The sequence below is a fragment of the Syzygium oleosum genome, unplaced genomic scaffold, assembly GCF_021117445.2.
Source record: "Syzygium oleosum isolate NSW1041296 unplaced genomic scaffold, Sole_v2.1 Sole_v2.08, whole genome shotgun sequence".
NCBI classification, from domain to species: Eukaryota; Viridiplantae; Streptophyta; class Magnoliopsida; order Myrtales; family Myrtaceae; genus Syzygium; species Syzygium oleosum.
In genome coordinates this window covers 5,036,080-5,060,271 of record NW_026607492.1, presented here as the reverse complement: position 1 = coordinate 5,060,271, position 24,192 = coordinate 5,036,080, and the positions used below count along the sequence as shown (strand labels likewise).

The 24,192-nt window shown below is 40.9% G+C and overlaps 3 protein-coding genes across 4 annotated transcripts; 1 reads left to right on the top strand and 2 right to left on the bottom strand.

The window, feature by feature from the left end:
* Nucleotides 1-1,439: 1,439 nt before the first annotated feature.
* LOC115687809 (protein PIN-LIKES 7) lies at nucleotides 1,440-7,273 on the bottom strand. The gene is made up of 11 exons (XM_030613484.2): nucleotides 7,123-7,273; nucleotides 4,228-4,535; nucleotides 4,019-4,098; nucleotides 3,619-3,743; nucleotides 3,400-3,521; nucleotides 2,912-3,127; nucleotides 2,682-2,801; nucleotides 2,482-2,582; nucleotides 2,277-2,329; nucleotides 1,987-2,172; nucleotides 1,440-1,877 (listed from the first exon to the last, which is right to left on the bottom strand). Exons 2-11 carry the CDS (start codon nucleotides 4,360-4,362, stop codon nucleotides 1,753-1,755), a joined length of 1,263 nt encoding a protein of 420 aa, XP_030469344.1. The 5' UTR covers nucleotides 4,363-4,535; nucleotides 7,123-7,273; the 3' UTR covers nucleotides 1,440-1,752.
* Nucleotides 7,274-14,200: 6,927 nt separating this feature from the next.
* On the bottom strand, nucleotides 14,201-17,995 carry LOC115683480 (uncharacterized). 2 transcript variants are annotated; one of them, XR_008817032.1, is made up of 6 exons: nucleotides 17,470-17,995; nucleotides 16,514-16,634; nucleotides 15,922-16,021; nucleotides 15,682-15,768; nucleotides 14,630-14,956; nucleotides 14,201-14,530 (listed from the first exon to the last, which is right to left on the bottom strand). XR_008817032.1 is itself a non-coding variant. In XM_030608013.2 (5 exons), exons 1-5 carry the CDS (start codon nucleotides 17,978-17,980, stop codon nucleotides 14,822-14,824), a joined length of 954 nt encoding a protein of 317 aa, XP_030463873.2. In that variant the 5' UTR covers nucleotides 17,981-17,995; the 3' UTR covers nucleotides 14,201-14,821. The 2 variants fall into 2 exon arrangements, 1 of the variants encoding a protein (XP_030463873.2); XM_030608013.2 differs by having other exon boundaries at nucleotides 14,201-14,956.
* A 1,394-nt stretch (nucleotides 17,996-19,389) lies between these two features.
* Nucleotides 19,390-22,965, top strand: LOC115685847 (MLO protein homolog 1-like). The gene is made up of 14 exons (XM_030610989.2): nucleotides 19,390-19,515; nucleotides 19,742-19,799; nucleotides 19,906-20,144; nucleotides 20,248-20,364; nucleotides 20,475-20,535; nucleotides 20,643-20,728; nucleotides 20,884-20,958; nucleotides 21,144-21,232; nucleotides 21,345-21,394; nucleotides 21,493-21,533; nucleotides 21,656-21,829; nucleotides 22,081-22,116; nucleotides 22,232-22,360; nucleotides 22,534-22,965. The coding sequence occupies exons 1-14, from the start codon at nucleotides 19,390-19,392 to the stop codon at nucleotides 22,945-22,947; spliced, it is 1,695 nt and encodes a 564-aa protein (XP_030466849.2). The 3' UTR covers nucleotides 22,948-22,965.
* The last annotated feature ends 1,227 nt before the right edge of the window (nucleotides 22,966-24,192 follow it).

Here is a 24,192-nt window from a genome sequence, read left to right as displayed (position 1 = left end):
TTGACAGAAGGTAAAATGTCATTTGGAGCTTTAAAATCATCTCGTTGATACCGGAGCAAAGAGACCAGTTGTGTTTAATCCATAGTCCTTCCTCGATCTAACTTAATGTGCAAAATCTATGTTGCAGACGTATGTTTGTTTCGAGCAGATGTGGAGAGACTGGCTTTTTCTGTTATCTGGGTCTGTGCTCCTTCTTTCTTCTTTCACATTCTCTGTGATCTTTTTGGATGTGGGATTTCATATCTTCTATTAGCCAACGTCACTAGACTACACAAATGATAGTTCGTGGGCTGGCTACGCATGAACTTGTTGGCCCTGTGTTATTGATCTACTCAATCAAAGGAGAACGCTTTCTTTTTCTTACATAGTTCACTGCCCATATTCAGGAAATGACATCTGAAGCAGAGATGATATCCATAAGATACACAATAAGTGTCACTAAATCAGGCGCAGCTCTTTCTTGTATTAAAGCTTAAGCAAGGATGGACCACAGATAGTTAATATAAACTTAGATTGTGCAGAACTGCAGATTGTTGTTAAACAGGTTCTTCCTCCGTTCATACGAGTCTTTTCTGGTGTATAACCTCTTCTACAAAAGCTAAACGTATGCCAAATCATGTGGAAATAACTAAAAGAACTTCTATCTCCCCTGTTTAAATGCCAAATCAAAAACTTAAACGATAATATAACCTGTAGATAAACGACGCAGAATACTTTAAAACCCCCTCACACGTGCAAATTGAACTGAGAACCACAAGTAAAATTGACGAATGGGTCCATAGAAACGAAATCAATTAGGGCGTAACTTGGTTTTTGATATATGGTAGAATGTCTGAACGGAAAGTTCAAACTATTAGGTGGAGAGAGACTACATATATAAAACAGACTTCAGGCTGTTTAAAGATAAGCACTTGCAGCATCTGAATCCCTATACAACTTTTTGAAACTTTCTGGCTTGGGAAATTGCAGACATCATCACGCAATATGTGCATAATTGGCATGACGCTAGCGGAAAGAAATCCTTTTAATAAAGTTCGTAAACCATTTCCGGTTTGGTCAAACTCATCTAGTAGACAAGTCTGCTGTTGTTAAGAGTGCTCAAACTTGTTTGAGGAAGTATTAATGGGGCATTTGAAATCATGCAAGGCAAATGGAATGCTTGGACAGATCCAGGAAAGGGAAACTTCAGTGGCTTTTGACCATGAGAGATATGATGCATTTCTTTTAATTCCCTTCCTTTTGGCTTCATGACGCTTTTGCTAATTAACATTTATATTTCCGCATGACTTGTCCTCCGTCGGTTGAATTTTTCACGTTAACAAATATATTGGTCATGCTTGCTATGGGCTGGTTTAATCTAACATCCAGACAGGTTACTAATCCCATTGCCCTTCTTCTTCTTTGAGACTGAATAGAAATGAAACGGAAATAAGTAAAAATGCAGAGACAAGTGATTACCACGTTTCATCACTAGTTTACCAAAGGTAACACCAACAAGTACCTTCCCACCACAAAGAATATGGCAAAAAAAAAACCTTACTATAAACTGCGTTACCCAAAGCCTGTTTTCTCCCTAGTTTACAGCGGAGGCAAACGATGACAAATTTAGCTACTGATTACACGCAAAAAAATTGGAACAAAGCCTACACCCTAAAAAAAAACAATCGACCATATTGACCCAACAATGTATTAATGCCTGCCCGAACAATCCACTGCGCCAATTGGGTTGGCCCTGCTTGAGCTGAAGAATTCTCAGGACAAGATCCCCATATACACGATCGACCAGAAAGTGAGCGCTAGTGCTGCAACCAAGTATGTCCACAGGAAGAGAACTGAACACTCCTCTTGACCCACATTAAACAGCTGGGTTATAGTCCCTGCATTGCCATTCCACATTCATTTCAGCCTTTTGTTGCCTTCTATTTCTTGGTGAGAAATGTTTCAGTTCTATGAGATTATGAGGCTGCAGTGAAGAACATGGCTTACCGATATTCATGGCTGGTGGCAGTGTGAATTGCATCATTAGCACGTAATGGTAGAGTGGGTCTGGCGGGAGGAAGCCGAGATGATCAGCTGCTTTGACGACCCAGATGCCAATCACTGGGAGTATCATGTACCGAACAGATATTACGCCAAGGATGACCGAGGGTCTGATTCTCGAAGAGCGCAGGCCTGTATGGATGGGATCCGAGCAATTTAAGTGCGGATCATTTTTACTGTTGTCTTTTGATTGGCTCTTCAAAAGGTACTTGACAGTTTTGAAAGCTCTTTCTTACCTTGAGTGAGGTTGCCTCCAAGTATGAGGGTAATGCAAGGTATGGTTCCATCACTGCATGGTTAAAAGCCATTAAGAAACTCGAAAACACAAGGAAGAGTTCTGACTTGAGTCATAACTTGACCTTCCCTACTATTTAGAGGAGTCATCCAGTCCTGGTTACTTCAAATTAGTGATGTTGTATGCAATAAAGAAACGATATTTACCCCAGTAATTTGATGGAATCTTGGATCACCCGCAGCGGGGCACTGTTGCCTATAATGAGCTTCCTCAGCCACGAAACGGCCCCGAAGATGAATCCCAATATCTGAGAATATATGCAACAGATTAGTGCATTGCTCACTTTTTTACTCAAACTGGAAAGATGAATCGTAGCTGAGCAATTAATATGCACAGAGAGACTCACAGTAGCGAGGGTTGGAGGTGCCATCAACTCCTCCACGATCATGTGAAGAACTCCTGCCAATTTATCCCAGAGTGTCCCCGATTCTTTTTCGGACTTGCTGCTTGATTCTTGAGATATGACCTGCGATGTGGCAATTGAACAGGTGAGACATTGTCTTGTGAAAGATTAGGGCTGAAGGGGCTTCGAGAGATTCGATACTACGGTTTTAGGTTCATGAGAGGAAGACTTACAGCTTGGTCTTCTACATCTTCAACAGATTTTGTGGACTGCACACTCATTACTACTGGCTCTTGATCTTCTCCTTTGAGCAGGTGTGTGCTCTCATTAGAGTCCAAGTCCTTATTGGGCTGCTTTGCGAAATTGTCCACTGCTTGAAGCTCTTTGTATTTCACCGATGAAGATCGTACCAATTGGTAAGTATAAGTCCAAATGAAGAAACCTCCAAGCTGTGTTAAATCAGAAACACGGATCAGAACTGAATTCAGAGAACAAGAAGCAGAGGGTATGCCATATTAATGCACCTAATAAAACAACCATACTATCCTGCTTATCTTGAAAAAGAGTTTGGGAAACAGATCGTCAATGGTTTCATAGAACCAAATGTCAAATTTGGAGGAAATTTACTAGGTAATTCTTTTTCACTCCTTTTCATTCCATCTCATGAGATGTTTTGAACTCAATCACATATTGGGTAATGGGACATGTGAGGCTTCATTACCGCCATGGAGAATGACACGTAGGATAGTCCGACAGAGCTGCAGGTGCTCTTATCCCCGAAGGGATTGTTGTCTTCATTACAGATTGCTGGCACAATTATCAGCAGAAGATTTCCCAGGTTTCCTTTTAGGAGGCAGACAAAACTGTTATCAGACTCAAGAGCTCACGTTTCTAGTCACATAGACGAGTTCTAACTGATTTGTTGATAAAAATCAATTACCTGATGCACATGTAGCAATCACCAGGCCCTCTAGATATGGCTTGGGCTTGAGTAATTTCACGACTATCCATCCAAGCATCCCTCCAAACAAGAAGGTGATGGCAATGTTCACTGGCATGAACCACCTTCATATCCGAGGTCATAAGCATCAGTATCTTAGGTGCAGAAACAGAGTCCTCAATGCTCTTAGTAAAGGAGCTAAAAACTATCAACTTTTCAAGCATAATAGACTCAGACTAACAATGGTGGAGCTCGGCAAGTCTTTCAGTGGAGCAACTTAAAAAAATGGAAGATCATATCATCTGCTGACTGCTACATAATTATATCTTTCTGACTCAAGTGAATGCAGACATCAAAATGAACACCAAAAGGAAGCGAATGGCTGAAAAAATTTCCCTACCATGAGATAATGTCTTGGAGAGTGACGGTCCTCGCCAGACTGGCAAACATCAGAGATGGAGTGAACAACATGAACACTATCTGCATCAAATAAAATTCCCTCTTCACTAAGGTATGCATTCAGGAAGAAAATGCATCACATAGAAGCTACAGGTGTTCAACTTTCCCTCTTTCAAGAGGCAAGACAACAATTATTTAAACATATTTTACCTTGTTCAAGGACTTCCTTGCATCTGCAGTGAGAAGACTGCAATATTCAGTTGCCACAACAGCTCCCAACCCACTGATCAGCAGAACTTGCAAAATTGGCATCGATGCCACCTCAAACAGTGTCCAAAAACCCATCTTCTTCTTCTTCTCAAGACAAATGTACCCAGAAATACGTCTGTCCCTTTTGCTTGTGTTTTGACTCTAGTTTTGCTTGCCTAATGCAGCAAAATCCTAGCTCTGGCCCTGTATATGAGCTTGAGCCTCTTGTTTTTTTTTTTTTATATAGCTAATAAAAGAGAAGGAAAATCCTGGGAAAGAGCACAAAAGAGAGAGGTGTTTTAGAAAGAGAAACCCATTGATTATCACTGAGACAAGAGAAATCATCAAACAGTGAATCCCAGACCAGATTAAGGAATGACATAGTCCAAAGAAGAAGATGATTGTGGAACAAGAGTAGATCCAACAATCATAACTTTTGGAAGGAAGGAAGGAACCATGAAGGTACCGCTGGTTTGTCTGATTTTGGGGTACCGTTGTGACATGTGCACAAGGCAACCCTGGAGTTTCTAGGGCTACTCACATACAAACTTGCTCTTGGCATTTCAAATTCAGATCCATCTGCTTTTGTTTTCAGAGAAATTTTTTTGTAACCAAAAAAAAAAAAAAACTCAAAGCATATGAATATAACACAATGGAGAATCCGATATCAACAAGTTACTCTAAGTTTATCACATCTCTTCTTCGAAGAATAAAAGTCACGTGGTAAACCGGTCACTCTTATGTTGATTCACAGTGTTCAATTCGCATTTGATTAACCCGATCCACCACATAATCTTTCCTTTCCCAAGTTTTTCGAATCGTCAACGAAGAACGACTCAGCACTCTAACCCAGCTCGGAAGAAATGAAACAGGAGATGCCAAATGTATTCAGATGAAATCCTAACGAATAACAATTGCCATCCCAACTTTTAGAACTTCGCCAGCTTTCGATGAGATACCCATATCGGGAAAACACCCGATTTTGCATCATGAGGACGAGATCATCACATCGATCTGGGCAGATGCATCTGTTACGAAAAGACGTGCAAGATCACGACATCTCATCAAAAGCTAATCACATGACTAAACCCTTGGATTAGGATCATTTAACCATCTCTTTCAAGGATGCGGATGGTCATCACCATGTTTATTCAGCATGAAATTAAGCGAGAAACGTCCGCAATTGTTCCTGACAAATTTGGCTACACCAACTTGACCACCAGGACCACTCATGCGGCTCGTAAATCAATATGTTTAAATCACTAATTATTCTGGGATTTGGCGTGGAGAGTGTTGATACCATATGATAATAAAGAGTGTGTGGTCTCATTCTTATATATTATAGATTATATTATATTTTTGCGGACCCGATTCGCTGCCAATTCATGGACGTAGAAACACCAGCTTTGATCTAGTCAGTTTGGACTATATCAATAATATTAACAACAAATCTTGTTGTTTAGTTCATAATGCTTCTATTATTTCTCAATTTTCAATTTACACGACCTTTTCTATGTGGAGTGGGGATCACAAGTGGGACCAAACAGCATGTTTTCTTGCCTCCAGGGCGGGGCCAGGGAGAACATGTAAAGGGCAAGTGGCCCGTCAAAATCATTATCTTATCATATAGTCCCGAAATATTCTCTTTGTAGAAGGATGGAAAGTGGGAGGATCACTGAACCTAGAAAGGGCTTCTTCCAAACAATCGATGCGATGCGAAACTTAGGGATCGATTCTTGCCAATAAAATGTATAGTACCATTCGGTAGATCGGCTCTCGAGACGACACACAATTTGGCAGTCGAAGAACTCTCTTATTCGACGGTTATTACCGGACGGCGGACCGTTCAGATATCGAAGCAGTTCGATAGTGACCGCTACATGCCGTTTGGAATTTTTACCTTTTGAATCGTTTTTAGATGGCGTTCTCGCTGAGAAAACTCCTCCGGCCCCTCTCTCCCTACCTTTCCTCGCCTCCTTAAACCGTCTTAATCCCGCTCCGCCGCCGGTCGTAAAGAATAATCAAACGATGGTTTAACGGATGATAGAGGCCGAAATACAAATGATCGAGTTGCGGGGTTGCCTCATCGATTTGAAGTTTGCATACTGCTCTTAGACGACTCCGTCTTGTCTTGGACGTGCCCGACATCGAATACACAACCAAGTCGAAAGCAACCCAACAAAGAAATCTTACGTGAGACGACCTTCTACGGAATCTCGGATAGTCAGAAATGCACAGGACGACCGCCAAATCAAGAAACGACAGCTCATCATCGAATAAGAATAATCACAGCAAATGGCCGACAATAGCCAAAATTATGATAAAGAAGAAGAAGCAAGCAAGCAAAGCTTTGGAGAGAGAGCAGATCCGACAACGGTCTTTAACGACGAACACGATAAGATTTGCATGGCGGGTCCAGAATCGAGATCTCGGCGGTCGACAGAAAGAGGCAGATCAAATAATTGAATATGGAGCGAGAATGTTTTTTCAAATTCTTGTTTTGCGTTCTTTATTGGAGGCTTAGAACGAGATAGAAAGGGAGGGGCCCCCAAAACTTCCAACTCGCATCCTCGTCGGGGTCGTAATCATCGGAGAAAAGACAGACAGATGTAGAGAACGAATGGTCGTCGTGGAAACTCAGAAAACCAGTAAAGAAAGGGGAGACAACATCCCTATCCGATCGGGGGAGGGACGGCCGGTGGCCGTGCCGTCGCCGGCCACCCCGTCGGTCCCGTCCCTGCGCCTCAAGGAACGGCTAAACGAGACGTATGCGAATGCTTCCCGATATAAATGAAAGAAAACACCAATTGGACGAACAAGAGCAAGAACACGGAAGAGAGAGAGAGAAGGACGAACCTAGAATCGAATTTGAACTGGGTCTCGAAGATCATCACGGGCCAGCAAGAACCGGGGCGAGACGAACGGGGACTCCGGCAAGAACGCGAGAGAACGAGATGAGGAGAAGCGTCCATGAGACTCGGCGATTCACTTTGGAGCGAAAGGCGTTCGTATTTATAGGCGAACCCTTTCGAAGATCGGACACACTTGTCCCACGCATATGTCATCGTTTCCATTTCCCCCACTTTTTCTGTGGCATGTGCGTGAGACATCTGGACGCTTGTCCGCACTCTAATAATTGCTCATGAAATCGAAGAGACCAAAGCAAAGTTAATGATGGTATCCTGTGCGTGAATGCGTTGCCCTCTCGATCACAGGAGTGAGTGATCTTGGATTCCACCTCTCCGAGAAGAAGGACACATTCGTTAATCAATCATGCCCCTCTCGGTCCTTTCGTTAATGTGACCGCCCGTTCTGAACGCTTAAACTTACGAGGAAAACGTTGCTCGCCCCCAAAAGCGATAGGATGACAGAGGGCCTGAAATGGGGTGAGCTCGAAAATGAGTATCTTGTGCATATATGGATTGGGTGCATGATTGATTTGGTGCAATCGGCTAATTACGATGTTCGTCGTCGTATGCATCGGAGCCGTATTTTATGATCCTTGCTGATTGACGTGTGGTTCCGACGTGCCCCATGCTCCTCGGGTTTTGAAACTCTGAAGAATCTCATCCGTGACTTGTTGACTTCTTACGAGTGTCACGCACCGTCTGTGCGACATAATTGCCCCATAATACGTCGATGAACTCGATTTATGTGGGCGAAAGAATTTGCACATAAATAGAACACATAGAAAAAAAAAAGGTGTATCTTCCTACTCTTATACCATATATTAAAAATAAAACTGTAAGTGTCACGCTTTTGCCGAGACATGGCGAGAGGCGAGGTCGACCTTCGACGACTTCTGGCGAAGCTCGTCATTGACCGGTCACTTGCAAGGGCGAGCCTCGCCAAATCAGATGACGTCGAGCCTCTCCAGCCCTCGCCTCTGGCGAGTTGCTGAGGCCCAGTGCTGGCTTTCTTGCTACGTAGGCCGGTCGGCATTTACATTAAAGATTTTTCGGCTAAAATTGATCAGATAGACTTAATTAGCAAAATATTAAAATGTTTATGAATCGATTGGCAAAATATGAAAAGGTTTAGGACTTAATTAGCAAAATTGAAAGGTTCATGATTGAATTGATAAAAATGAAATAGGTTAAGGACTTTTTGGACATTTTTCGCATGTCGATGTATACTCCTCATCAATAATTGGAGAGAGACTTGAATACCTTGTGGGATCTTACACTACCATTTCATTAGCAAACGACAATGGATGCAACATTTCTCTCGTGATTATCATTACAATAATTTTGCTATTTAATCACCAACATCATTGATACGGTAAATCTGATCTTACCACACCCAACGCCTCTCGAAATAATGCAGGGAAAATTAAGCAATTAGTTATTATTCTACTGTACGAATAGTCATAAACTTTTAAATTTCGCCAATTTAGTCTCACATCTACGCGCAAAATTTGAATGTCGTCATTCCGATCAATTTTCCCCTGAAATCGCTGACGGGGCGATCTAGTGATTTGCCAGCCATCCTATGTGGCACACCGCCACGTCGGCAATTTCTGCGAAAATTGGCCGAATGACTACATTGGAATTTCATCCAAAAGCTTAGGACTAAATTAGCAAAATCGAAAAGTTTATAACTAAATTGATAAAATTAAAAAGTTTAAGATCGAATTGGCATTCGTACGATAAGTTTGCAACCGATTGGACAATCTCCCCAGATAATGTAGGTACAGCCAATTCTGAGTTGCCAACTCATGTGGCAACCTTATCTTGGTCCAGTCAAACATGGGAATTGAATACTTGGTGACCTAATCCTTTCTGCTAACACAAGCATGGCTATTTTTCTACTAAAGTTTAGCCTAAAATCTCGTCCTAAAATTTAATAAGAAGAGTTTCCCAATTTGCAATTACAAGTGGCTGTCGAAATTCGACCCTATAGAGATAAATAAGAATATTATAACGTGGCCTTGAGCTAGCACATGTCGACCCACTGCACTCACATCCAACCTAAAATGTTCATCATCCACCTAAAAATGAAAGTGACAAATCGACTCCCCACTAGTTTGGAAAAGTAACATTTCTCAAGCTTGGCCATTTGTGAATGGGGCCGAATCCCAATATAATTATATTGAATATATGTGGTTTCCAGGTATTTTCACAAGAAAAAAGAATAATTTGTTGCGCACTAAATTTAAAAAAAAATCATTTTTTTATGGTGATTAGGTTATGCATAATCGATTGAAGTTCTATAGCATCGTTCCCTTTTCTCAGTATTTAACAAAAGACTGGACATGTATACATGTAAGAAATAAAAAAAGTACACGAAGAGAAGCAGCTATATCTAAAATTTTAGAAAAATAAATGTGTGATTGCAGAACGAGACAATTATAAAAAAAAATTCTTAAACTTATTACATTTATGCCAATTCAGTCATAAACCTTTCTATTATATCTATTGAGTTCTAAACATTTTCACATTTTGCCAATTGAGTCCATGTAGTTAATTTTGGACGGAAATCACTGACATAGATGACAGCCATCCGATGTGGCACGGCTGGCGTTACCGTAGACATTTTTAAATTTTGTTTTTTTTTCTTTTCTTTGATTTACTTTTTTTTTTTTGGATTGAGGGCGGTTAAGGGTCGCCGGCCGACCCTCGTCGGCACTGAGCGAGGGCATTGCAGCACTTGCTAGCCAAAGCGAGGGCACGTGGCCGCTCGCCCAGTTCTAGCGAGACCACGACGCCCCTATGGCTAGCGACCCTCGCCCATGGCGAGGCCGTCCTTGCTTCTTTTTGTACTAAGGTATTCACGGATATTATTCAGTTCAACTTTTCTAACTATAATACTATTACTTCCTTGCCCCCCATAACTCTCTAACACTATAGTAAAATTTATTTTATCGGCTTCCTCTAATCATATGTTAATCCCATAGCAATTAATTTTTTTATGCAGCAAGATGGTGTTTGATTTGTATCTCGGATCTAGTGAATCTTCGCTAAGTGACATAGAAAGAATACGATTTCAGCACGCTTATTCTCACCCTAGAGGACGATGAATTCTACTTGGCCATCTCAAATAGCACGCGTATACATTTTCCGTCGGTCCGACACAAACTACAAAGATTGGAATAAAACAAATCGAAAGCGGATGGAGTTGCCAAGACACCATATTATTCTTCAATTTTTATAATAATTCATGTCGACATGCCACGTCGATTCCGACGTGTGCAGGAGGAGAATCGAGATTCGTCTCCTGCTTTTTCTCTTGCACGAGCCGTGCTCATTGCATCGTGTCGTGTGGGACAACCGAGGATCTCAATCATGCAATGTGATGAGCACAATATACTGTCTGTTCTCAATTAATAGATTGGTCATAATTCACAGCCAGACAAATTTGGCCAATTTCTGAGGGCCCCCCACCAATTAAAATAGCCCAATAATTTTGGAAGAAGAAGGAAACACTTGGCTTTGTTCTTTTTCGTCGAATTATTTTCCATAGTGCTCCGGACCTTGCGAGTCTCTTTGCGAACACTATGAGGTTCCGTGAGATTTCGAACAGCTATTTCAAAAGTTATATGCGCGATTTAATAGATTGGGAGGATCCGAGCATCTCAATCATGTAATGTGATGAGTATGATATACTGTCTATTCTCAATTAATTAATAGATTGGTCATAATTCACAACCAGACAAATTTGGCCAATTTCTAAAGGGTCCCCCACCAATTAAAATAGCCCAATAATTTTGGAAGAAAAAGGAAACGCTTGGCTTTTTCCTTTTTCGTCGAATTATTTTCCATAGTGCTTCGGACCTTGCGAGTCTCTTTGCGAGCACTATAAGGTTTTGTGAGATTTCTACCGGCTGTTTCAAAAGTTAAATGTGCGATTTAATAATTATATATCCTAACATTTACCCTCACACATAAGCTGGACTTCCACCTAAAATTGAGAATAGAAATATATAACGAGGGAGATAATTAAGGGGCTTGGAAAGATTTGAACTCGAGACTTCTTGCTCTGGTATTAAGTTAGAATGTTTAACCTAAAAGCTTGAAACCACATGTGTATAAAGAACATATAAATTTCGTAAACAAGCGATTGCAATACTTTAACAAATACAGGTATATACACTACAGCTTGCAATGGAACGAATTAGGAGTGAGCAAAAGGAACCGCCAGAACCGAACCAGCCTGTTTTGGGTTGTTTGAAGTTCCAATATGGAATTAGTGAATTTAGGTTTGATTCTCGGTTCCAACGGTGGAATTGCCCACCTAGACCATCTGGACTAGATTGATTTCTTTTAATTTTTTATTTCTTGAAAATATGTGAAAAAAACCCAAATTTATCTCTTATTTTACAAAGGAAGGCCCTTCAAGGCTGGAGTGGCTGTGATTACTTATGCATGTGAGTAAGATGACAAGAACAAATCAAAACATAATAATATTGCTCATTCTAATCAAATTTTGCCACAAATAAGAAAAATTTCTGTGAAACCTACAATGTTACACGTAACTCACTGATTGTAAAAACGCTTTAATTATCAAAAACATCTTCAGTTTCATCTTGAATATTAACGACAAATAAAAAAAAAACTGAATATGTTACCGGTTCCATGTGACCGCTTGGGAATCGATCACCCCTAGGACGAATTGATCGGAGACAAACAAGACAAGATTTCCCCCCCAAAAAAAAAGAAGGTTTAGAAATGCAACTTGTTTTTGCTTCAATTATTCATTATTAATTCTAGAATTAGCCCCAAAAAAAAAATTCTAAATTATTGTGGGGTTGGTGGTGTGGTGGAATTGGCTATGGAGCCCTTTCCTATTGGTGGTGAAATGAACTGAACCGGTTCATGTCTTATTTCATCGTTTGGACAGAAGCACATAAATGTCCTTTCGTCCCTTTTTTCTCTTCTGGACAATCAATGGGTGTGCCAAAGTCTATGATGCATTTATCACGGCCAGAGAATTGACACGCTAGATCCATCGGTCCGTGACACATTGCTTCGTGAATCCGATAAATTGGGCAAATCAAGGGCTAAAGTCTGCTAATCCTGGGTGTCTGCAGCTTGGCAATTGCCGGAAATAATGCAGAAACATGTCAATTAATGTTGTTTGGATTTGGTTGACTCATAATTCAATTTGCATGGTTGGTTGGCCATATTTCGGGACCACACTGCTCGTGCTCGTGTTTTCCGGCTGAATTTGTTTAATTTTATAAACTAGTCGCTTCGCATGCGCACGGCGGGGAGCTCCGGATCTGTCCGAGGCGGCAAATCGAGATCAGAATTCCCATAGAAGTCTGGCCCGTGTCTTGATCTAGCCTCCTTTCGTGTAGGTTCAGATCCTGTTGCCCGCGGCTGCTCCGATGAGCTAGTAGCGCCACTCCATTTGCGTCCGAGGGAAAGAGGAACTCCATCCATTGGGAGAAAGAAAATAAAAATCGATCCATTCCATGTGTATGGGGCGCTAGTCAAGGCCCGGCCTCTGTGGATTTGACTTATCAACGATACGATGAAAGTAATCGGAAATCTCAAAAAGCATAAATGTATAGCGGGAAAAAAATCGTTTCCGTGTTCTTTTCTCTTCCTTCCATTTGAAGACTAGTTATGAACATTGTGTGGTTCCAAATAGATTTTGATTATTCTTAACAGAGAATACAGATATAAATTTCAAAGTCGAGGATTTATACATATTAAAAAAAAAAGGAGATCTTTGAGGTAACTAACAGATGATATTGAACTTTAATTATTAATAATATATATGATGTTATCTTAAACTATTTCTACATTGAGATGTGATAAGGGTGTTTCGATCGTATGAAAAGTGGGACACAGAATTTGAAAGTCGACTTTATATACAAGCATAGACAAATGAGGAAATATTGAACTTGGGTGGGCAAGTGCAAGTTGAATTCCAAGAACTTTATGCTGTTTTAGTGTTACTTCAAAGAAGATATTGGGATAACGGGATAACATGAACTTGAACTGCTACACAAACGGAAGACGGGTTCCTAGTTTTGTAGAAAAGCATTTCCAAAAGTTTATTTCATTAGCTTTTACGTGTCTCGTATTGTTCGAGAAATTCTTTCTTGGTGATTTCATTAAATGGGTCCACTTTATTGTCTTGATAACGATAATAACAAGAAAAAAGTGTCGGGTTCATGCGCACGAGATTGGACCGAACCAAGTATAAAGTTGGATTTCGCCCTCCCGGTGCGCAAAATATACACATTGCCCCGGTCCGAGGTTCAATTTTGCCGAGCATTTATTTGAGTCTCAAGGCCTCATCTAGAAATGCCTAAGCCAGCCGTTCTTATTCATCATGGTGATCGTCCTTACTAGTTTTGCTAGTCTTTTTCAGATTAATTCTCCTAAGCGTAGCCATTCCAACTTTATGGCCAACTTATTTCTCCTAACAACACCGAATCGTTCTTCGTCATTCTACACACCGAACTCAACACAAGAAACACCCTCTTCTCTTACTCTTCCCTAGTGGTTTTACATTTCTCGTCGTTCCCGCTTTGCCTGAATAGTGGAGTACTAATCGGAAGGTCGGCTGAATCCGGGAGGACAGCCGCGTATTTACCTTATGCACTATGACGGGCGGAAATCACACTTGAGGACGGTCCCGGCACGCCTCACACGTTCTTCATTTCCAATATTCTACCGGCTGTTCTCAATATTTTCCACAAGCACCTATCTATCGATTGGAGGCAGACACAAAAGCGACGTAGTGAAGCTTGTAACACGAGCGAATTTCCAAATGACTAAAGGAACATAAATGATGACTCAGCTTGTTTCACGAAATATTCAAGTTTTGAAAAACATTTTCCGAAAAATGATCATGTTGAATGCAAAATGTTTCTATCACCCACGAAAGTAATTAGACATAAATTATTATAAATAATGAAAACATTTTCCATTGAATAATTTTTAAGTTTCTAGAAAACTAAATGTATAAACCTTGATAATTTCATTAATCCCATCGCTTTCTCATTCTCATTTCTTCTCAATAAGTTTGAAATCGACATGATTCGAAACAGTTGCCAATCATACATCACACAAGAACTGTATGAAAATCTTGGAACACGTCCTTCGTTGCATCTGACAAACTTTAGTTTTTTGTCATCTTCGTACCCTTTCTTTCTTTGAATGTCCAAGCCATCTTCGTGCCGGATAAGATAAATGATGGAGATGAAAAACATGATTTGGACCGGATGCCCAATAATTCAGCAAGTGGATGACTTTTTCTCGGCCAGGCAACTCTGATGCTAATCATGTTATATTCAATGAAATGAAACCTGTGATGTGGTAGTATGAGAGGATCAAGGCCTAATCATGCGACGATAAGATGAACGACCCCCTGAAAGAATTCGACTTTCGGAGGACCGAAGTGGTACCTGGGGAACTGTGGACGATAGCGAATGACACAGCAGAAAGAGTTTTGTGCCCAACAGGGCACTCCGCACTCAGTCACGCTTTCTGGTTTTCATCTTCAATGTAATAATGAGTCGAGAGGAAATTTTTACATCGGATAGCATAGAAGATGTACCGGGTTTTACTTCATGTAAGGCTTTCGAACAAGTGTGGCGTCATATGGAAGCTTCGATTTCATCCGAATTTACTGCAGTTCCATTGGGAGGATCATCTGCGCGCAGCTGAGCAGAAACTTCGTCTATGGCGGAATTTAGCTGCTCAATCTTCTCCGCCAATATCTTGCGAGTTCTCTGCCACAAATCACGAAACAGGAAAAAAGCAATATTTAGAGCAGGGTGCAGACAGAAAAGTTTAGAATACGGCCAGATGTTTTGCCCTTGGGCAATTTCCAATATCTCATGTATCATGTTTGTGCACAGAAGTGTGGGTTTAGCACTCATCTGAAAACGGAAACGAATCAGAATGAGCATCTGATTTCTCACTTTTACACAGCAATAAATGAGGGAATATAGAGATTGATGCTATGAATGGGAAAGCGGGGAAGAAATTTTAGATGGAAAGCACACAAAAGTTTAAATTTTTCTTCCATCCTTCTCGCAAAACTTTCAAATGTTCCCCTTTCTTCACGCAAACTCTATTCCCCCCATTTTCGTCCATCTCCCAAACATAGGAGTTGATGGCACTTGCTTTTGCGATATCAAATATGCACTCGATTTGACAGCAAAGTAGAGTGCATCTTTGTGATCGTTTAATTTGAATATGCAAATACTGGAACAAATTGAAAGCCAGAGCTGCTGTCTTTGGATTGAAGGAGCTGCTGTTTTGCTAGGACTCTGAAAGTTGCCACTTAAGTTGTAGCTTGTGATCTGTGTCTTTTGTTTTTCATAGGTTGTACCATAGAAAAAAGAATAATGAAAGCTAGGAGTAGATTCAAGCTCGATTCCCTATTTGTAAAAATCAACTACCCACTACCAAGGAAATCCAAACATGATGTTGTGGTGGGACAGATTTTTACCTCCAAAGCTTTCTCCTCATCATATATGAATTTTGGCAGTCTTCTCATTAGATCCTTTCTATCAGCTCCTGCTAGGGCCTTACTTATCTGTAAGATATGAGCCATAGTTATAATTCAGTGCCTACTTCCATTTGAAAAGCACGTGTCCGTGAATGGCAAGCTTGCATACCTACATGTATCTGGAGAGAGAGAGGCATGAAGTGACTATCAAAGCAAAAAGTTTAGCGTTCCAAATGATACCTGCGGTGCATACACACAACCTAATGCTCCAACAATAAGTCCACCCAACACAAATCCACCAACAAATATACCCGCACTACTTGGTCTGCCATCATCCCGACTACAATTGAACAGAAACCAAAAAAAAAAAAAATTGATTATAATACAGTGAAGAGAATATTACAATTTGTAAAATCATATTCTGTCAAGAATTCAGTCACCAACTACAAAGAAAACCAAAGGAGAAAGAGAATGTCCAATCAAACCACCATTCAACATTATCCTTCCTGCAATTAGACTAGGGGATATCCCACAGAAATTACCCCCATTCCCACATCTGCAATCACAAGAAGCTCAAGAACTGGGAAACATGAGGATGCTTGTCAAGCAGCTATTACTCCATACTTAATCATTTGATGCTTTGAGAGAGATGTCTAGTGCCAAATTAGTTTCTATTAAGCGCCAGACTTGTACTGTTGTGTAATTACGTATCATAGGATGCACACAATTTACATCTCCCCACCGAAAAATTATCATGGTGGTTCAATTCCATTAAAAAAAAGAAATTGTACAAGAAAGCAATCATGCTGTTGATGATGAGTGAGACACTTACGTTGCTCGAACAGTAAATGGATTTCTACGCATTGTGAGCTTTACTTTTCCATGAAATCTGCTATTAAGAGAAACGTTGCCCGAGCTCAACTTCATAGGGCGGTGGTCCACCGACTTTAAACCTGCACAGAACACAGCATAATCCCACCCATGAGTAAATACTTCATAGTAGCCTCTAATCAACTGATACGATAACTTGAAGAAAACGTCTTAAGTCTTTACGGAGTGGGGCAGCATAGATTCCTATGATGGCATAAGTTTCAAAATGAATGAGCTTACCCAATCCAAGAAAGCAAATGCCCAATGAAGTAATCATGACAGTTTTTAACCAGATTGAATTAAAACGAAAATACAAGCCCTTCTACTCTAGCTTCATCAGGTCAGCAACTTTAATAAAAAAAAAAAAACTGGCTTAAACGCAATTCGATGCGAATATTGTTGCTGTCCATGATCACCCATGATAGGTATCTCACAAGATCCCCTTCATACGCATGACAAACATAAGCTATCACCAGATGCGATACACCCCACGAAAGGCTCATCAACACAGATGATTTCACCTAAAGGCACGACTAATTAGCACATACTACAATCACTACAAAATTAGACCTCAATAAAAGTAAAATGTGACGCTTTTCTCATCTGTTGTAAAAGCAAGACCTTTTGCTCTTCATTCCTCACTCACACTCCGAGCAACAGAATCACCCAACAAAAGAAAGAAACGATCCTTGATAACCGTAACCCTCTCTCTCCGGACAAGCACACTCCACGTTTCCCCATGGAAACCGGATAAAATGGACAAGGCAAAGAGAGTTAGAGCTCCGATCACGCAATTCCACCGAGAAACGGAGCTGCGGGACGCTAAATCCACCGAATTTAACGACACGCAACCGATGCAGCAGCAGCAACAAGCACTCCATGGGCGACAAACGAATCGGCAAAAATGCCTTCTCTTACCAGGGAAGAAGCTGCTGGGTGGATTCTTGATCGAGCCCGAAGCGACGGAACTGGGAAGGGCGCTCATCTTTTCGACACGGGAGGAGAAGTGGCGACCCGAGGAAGCGAAGTACGGCGGTCGCAGCGACCGCAGCTGAAGCAACGAGGGCGCGTTGGTTTCTCGATTCTTGGTTCTTGGTTCTTGGTTCTTTCCTCTACTTTCGATGTTGCCGAGGAAAACCGGGAGCAAGAAAAGGAGGAGAAAATCTGTTGGCAATATTGTGGGCTGGGCTTTTGGTCCTAGCCGCTGTATGTCTCTGTCTCTGTATGGGGCTGCGCTTCGCCAAAGCCCAACCCCCCCCTTCGAAATTTGCACTTGGGGCCTTAACATAGAACCTTTGAATGACCGGGAAGGGAAGGCAAATACATTTTTCTCTGAACGAGAACACGCCTCGTGCAGAAGGCACGACCTTTTGCCGCCTTGCTTGATGGGAAAACAGCGATAGAGAGCTCGAGCGAGCAATTGGAACATCCGTCCCGACAGTGATTTTACCTGAGCTCGACTAGCACTGGGGTTTCAACACTGAAATTACCTCGTTAATCGAAAAGACACCTATTAAGAAATACTTTCTATTTCGCATATATGGCAACTCTTCCACAATCTCACGTGTCATCTGTTATTCGGTTTGTTTTTGCCCATTTCGCCGTTCCAAGTGACTACTTGAAATAGCATATTATTCGAATCTTTTGCCCGGATGATGATCGTTCCCTCTCATCAAACTGAGTCGTCATTGGGAGTTTACAATTCGTCAAGTCCCACGTCGGATGAGAAAGAATCTATGATCTTATGCATAAGTAAAGACCTAATTCAAATTAGAGGTTAACTCAGGCAAAAATGGTAACAAAAATGCACGAGTGGAACACTGGATTTTATAAGCAAAGAGATTTACTTACAGGTGCTGCACATGTGCTGACGAGGGGTTGCATTGCACGTACAATTGTAAGATCAGTCATCGTGAGACGTGTCAGCTTTGACTGATTCATACGTTCGCGACTACGAGGACATGAGTTTTACTGTTCTTTTCCAGAATCATCCTAACAAATCAGAAAACGGAAATATGAAGAAACATCATTCGTTATGAATGCATAGAAGAGCAAAAAACAAGTAAATTTGGAGCTGGGTCCTGCTCACCCAAAGACAAAGTAGGTCAACACCAGTTCCACCAAACCTACGAGTCTTCTACGGACACACGAGCGTAAACAACATGCGGAGCGCCACGTGGAGCGCACCCAGGACCGAAGACCCGGTCCAAAGATGCTTGGTCGAGCAAGAACCCCCGCAAGAAGAGGCTAAACAAGATGGCTCATGGAATTAGGTGAAAGGTCTTGCGCAGAAACATTATTCAAATGCGAAAGGGCTCGACAAGAACAATGTGGACAAGAAGCGGCTGAAGCACACGCTGTAATTCCTCCTGAGTTACCAATTCCGCAATGCCCGACTGAAGCCAAAAAAGGAGTCTTCACTCTTCGTTGCATAAGACCCCTTTTAAAAATTTCGAGACTGATTCATACTTTCGACTTCACCAATCACGATGTCGTGATCGCTGATCCGATTGTGATTAGCCTCGAGATTTTAGGATGAATCGTATTACATTGCCCGCGTCGTATAAAAAAAACTCTCTGGTTTTGGCTCTAATGATGGGATTAACGTGTCAGCATCAGCGGTCGTCTTTTTCCTGGTACAGGAAACAGCGCACAAGCCGGCAACGTTTTTGTTTGTTTATTGGCGGGCTTTACGAATATAAGTCACTCCAAGACCGAGAATGTTGCATTTCTTGCCCGAGTTTTTTCCTGTGAAACTTGAAAGCAGTTCTTGTTGCAGACGTTTCTTGAAGTTGGTGTATCGAGTCCTAGAGATAGGGAGTGCTGTTTTGATCAGCCATGGCTCCTAAAGCCGGATATGAGAGGTCACTGAAGGAGACACCCACTTGGGCGGTCGCAGTCGTGTCTGCCGTGTTTATCATCATTTCGATTGTCATCGAATACGGGATTCATTCTCTTGGAAAGGTGAGATCTTTGGTCAAAATGAGTGACTTATATGGTCCGAGTCTTGACTCGTGGATTCTTGATGTTTCACACGTCCTGAAGTCCACTACTAGAAATTGATTGGATAAAATTGATGACTCAAGTACTCGCATTTTCCGACCAAATAAAAAAAGAAGAAGAAAGTACTCGCATTACGCGAAAACATTGGTCGGGTCACTTACTGATATCGATTGTTCAACTGTGACAGTGGTTTCAGAAGCGCCACAAGAAGGCCATGATCGAGGCTCTGGAGAAAATTAAATCCGGTAACTAATGCATGTTGCATTCTCCTATCTAATTTATGCTTTCGGGACATTTTCGAGCACTTGAGCCTGATTCTGACCCTACACTGATTACTGTTTTATCCTGTAGAGTTGATGCTACTGGGCTTCATATCTCTACTCATCACTGTGGGCACGCAACCGATCTCTATGATATGCATTGCTGAGAAATATGCGACGATCATGCTTCCTTGTAACAAGGAGGATACGGAAAAGCCCGGCAAAGGTGAAGATCCGCGTGATAGGAGAAAATTGCTGTGGTATGATGAGGATGTCTCGTGGCGACGTTCTCTAGCTGCCGCAGACACCGGCGACCATTGTTCTAAACATGTAAAAAGAATACAAGAATTATCATAACAGAAGAAAAGAAGAAGTTTTCCTTCACAATATGCGAATGATCTTTCTGACTTTGGTTAACGAATTGCTTTTTCAGAACAAGGTACCATTGATTTCGGCGTCAGGGTTGCACCAATTGCACATTTTCATATTCGTGCTTGCCGTCTTTCATGTTCTCTACAGCGTCATCACCATTTGCCTGGCAAAAGCCAAAGTACGACCCTTCATCCTATTCTTAAATAAATTAAACTTTGAAAGGTCTTCAAAATTTTTATTTATTTGATCAATGATAAAGTACCATTCCATTTTAAATTTTGTGAATAGATGAAGAAATGGAAGGCATGGGAGCAGGAGACAACTTCCCTGGAGTATCAGTTCAACAATGGTGATCATCTAGAGGCCAGCTTTCTTTTCTTTTTCCTACTTCAAAAGTACGAGACTTCTAAGGCCGGACTATTCAACTGATGATCGTATTGTCGGTTATTCTTGTAGATCCTTCCAGATTCAGATTGACCCATCAAACATCTTTCGTCAGACGACATAGTGGCCTTTCGACAACTCCTGGTGTCAGATGGATTGTAAGATGCTTTATTCTTAGACCTTTCCAATGATGTTCCCATAGCGTTGCTCATGAATTCACCGGGCCCTCATTGGATAAACAATGCTTCCAGTCTAATTTTGAACATTGATGTCCAATTCTCTGACTGACGGAGAACATCTGTGAATTCCACAGGTAGCATTCTTCAGGCAGTTCTTTGGTTCAGTCTCAAAGGTTGACTATTTGACAATGAGGCTTGGATTCATCAATGTAAGTTGTTTTCCATGTTTCTGTGTTTTCTTCCATGCAGTTGAACTTATGTACAATAAGACATCTAAAAAGACTATTGAGACAACTACCATGCTTTTGGCATTTGATATTTATTAAGATGTTCTGTTTCCTCATGTTAGAACTAGGACCTTTTTTATATTAACAAACTCGGTGGATCTTTTCAGGCTCATTTAGCTCCAAACAGCAAATTCGACTTTCACAAATACATAAAGAGGTCTATGGAAGATGACTTCAAAGTGGTTGTGGGGATCAGGTCAGCTTCTTTCCCTCATCATGTTGCTTCGTATATATTTCGCACACTAGAGCGTATGAATGAGACCTAACCGTTCTTGTAACCTATTCACAATGCATGTTCTTTCTCGCAGTATACCCTTATGGATTTGCTGTATCCTCTTTGAGCTCTCCAATGTCTACAGTAAGACAGTTTTGTGCGAACCACCATCTCCCATATGCATCCTCGAGATTAATTTCGGGAATTGTACTAACAGAATGATTCGCCTTGTTAATGTGCAGAATCTTATGCCCTTTCAATCATCTCTTTCATACCTCTGGCAGTAAGACACATTTTTTATGTACTTGTGTTGAACCTTCCAATACCCAAAGCACGGATAAATACGATATCAATTGATAGATCTTGGAAATAAGATGAGTTCCTTGACATTTATACATTTGACAGATACTTCTCATAGTTGGTACCAAGCTTGAACTCGTTATAATGGAGATGGCTCAGCAAATTCAAGATAAAACCACCGTGGTGAAAGGAGCTCCGATCGTAGAGCCTAATAACAAGTATTTCTGGTTCAACCGGCCGGACTTTATATTGTTCTTGATACATTTAACTTTGTTTCAGGTAATGGAGATGTCTGATTAATGATCCTGATATTTTCTTCTGTCCTAAAATTCATAGTTTGAGTACCAGTAAATCTATTTAGGCAGAAATACAACAACTTGCATATATGCACATAACTTAACCAGAAGATAATGCGAATGAGATTCATAAATTTCTCCAACGTTATTATAGAAAGAACAATAATCATCCTTCGAAGAAGCTGAAATCTGTCCAAGTCCTATATCTGACTGCTTTCTTTTTGTCCGACACAGAATGCATTTCAGATGTCCTATTTTCTCTGGACATGGGTAATCTTTCTCTTCGATTCGCATTCGCCTATTTTTCTCCTTTGAATTACATGCTTTCTATAATGATAGTGACTTATTTTGTGTCAATTGACCTCAACCTACCTTCAAAATGCAGTACGAGTTCGGCTTGACTTCATGCTTCCACCAGAGACTAGCCGAGATCCTTATACGGGTTTTTCTCGGTGTGGCCCTTCAATTTGTGTGCAGCTACATCACCTTTCCTCTCTATTCACTAGTAACCCAAGTGAGTACTCACTAGTCCTAATCCGTGTCCCATTACCTAGTGGAGGTAATAGTTTCAAACGAACAGTTAGGCATCTAACAGAAAGACTAGACATAAGTGACGAATCGACTCACGGCAGAACTGTTGAGGACGAGCATAAGAACAACGAGACACGCTAACATGTTTCGGTGCAGATGGGGTCGCACATGAAGAAGGCGATATTCGAGGAGCAGACGGCGAAGGCGCTGAAGAACTGGCAGAGAGCGGCGAGGGAGAGGAAGAAGCAGAGGAAGAAGGAAGGAGACCAATCAGTGTCGTACTCAGGGTTCATGAGTCCAGACAACACGCCGAGCCGCGGCTCATCACCCCTGCACTTGCTCCACAAGAACAGGCACAACTCCTCCACCAATGACGTGGAGAGCGTGCTCAACTCTCCCGCGAGCTATATCTCTGAGACCGAGCTCTCTGATTATGAAGGCCCTCCTCCAACCCATTTCACTGACCCTCATCAACAAATTCCAGATCAACAAGGAGGGCAACAGAACAACAACAATGCCCACCACAAGGGGGGTGATATTCAGAATGATTTCTCATTCTCTCATGGTTAAGGAAGATCAGATTTTCTGTCAAAGGTAGTTTAGTCATTGGTACACAAGCGTGTAAGACAAATATACAGGTTAAGTTCATGATTCTAATCGATTCGGTTTACTTTCGTGTAATTGATTCTAAGAGATTTGTTCTGTCAATTAGTTTGCGTCATAGGGACAGACAAAGCGCTCAATGCCCTGGTTCCATCCTTTTGGACATACACACATTACAGTGTTCCATCCTTTTATATCTATTTGGCCGAAAAGTCTCCCAAATGTTATATAGAATATGGATGGATGGATCGAGAAAGGTTGTGAAGAGTCTTTGTTGATTTTGAAGAGGAAAGTAAATGGCAAGAGAATTAAAGCTACGAACACTGTAAATGCAAGAAAAATAAATTGCAAAAAGGTAAAGATGAGTTTTGTAATTTGATTGGGATACGATGTGCTTATTTAAAGCCTACAATCAATTATTAGAAATGGTTATTGAATTTAAAAAGATAACTTCTTAATCTTATTTTCAAAACAAATAATCCCATTTTCGGTTATTACAACAATACTTATCCACAAAAAGTAACAAAAATCCTAAATTAGCGACAATAAACATAACCACCAAGGAGTTACGTTTTTGCGTCGATTGCCCACTGTTGATGACATCTTTGTTTTCATGCTCATCAAGTTGTCAACGGTTCTTTTCCTCGATGAATTCTGCTATTCACCAAGCTTTGTTATTATCAACTTAGTCTGTCACTTGTTGATTATAATCAAAAGTTTATCATTTTTTGGAGTCAACGTATACCTTTTTTTAAAGAATTGAATGATTCATAAATCATTGGAATCTTTTAAATTAGATAATCAAGGGTTAGGGTCATCATATACTCTTTGTCATCGGCAAATTTGATTTTTCCCTGCCAAATTGCCTCTTGAATTGTTTTCTTGAAAATAATACAATTAGCTGTGTTATGGCTCCACAACGGTGCCACTTAGAATATCTTTTGTTTACTAAATCTTCTTTACTCGGGATAATTTGACCTTCCGTTAAATTTACTAAGCCATCTTTTAAGAGTAAATCAAAAATTTCATCCAACTTATTAATGTTGAACAAGAAAACTTGAGTGTCTTTAGCCTCAGCCATTCGTTTTCCTTTTATTTTGGCGTTTTAAGGATGGACAAACGTAATGCTTGTCAAGCATTATATTTGCCACGTTTATCTCAATGTTTTCAATTCATACTCCAACTCAAAATTTTCCATTAAAGTCATACTTT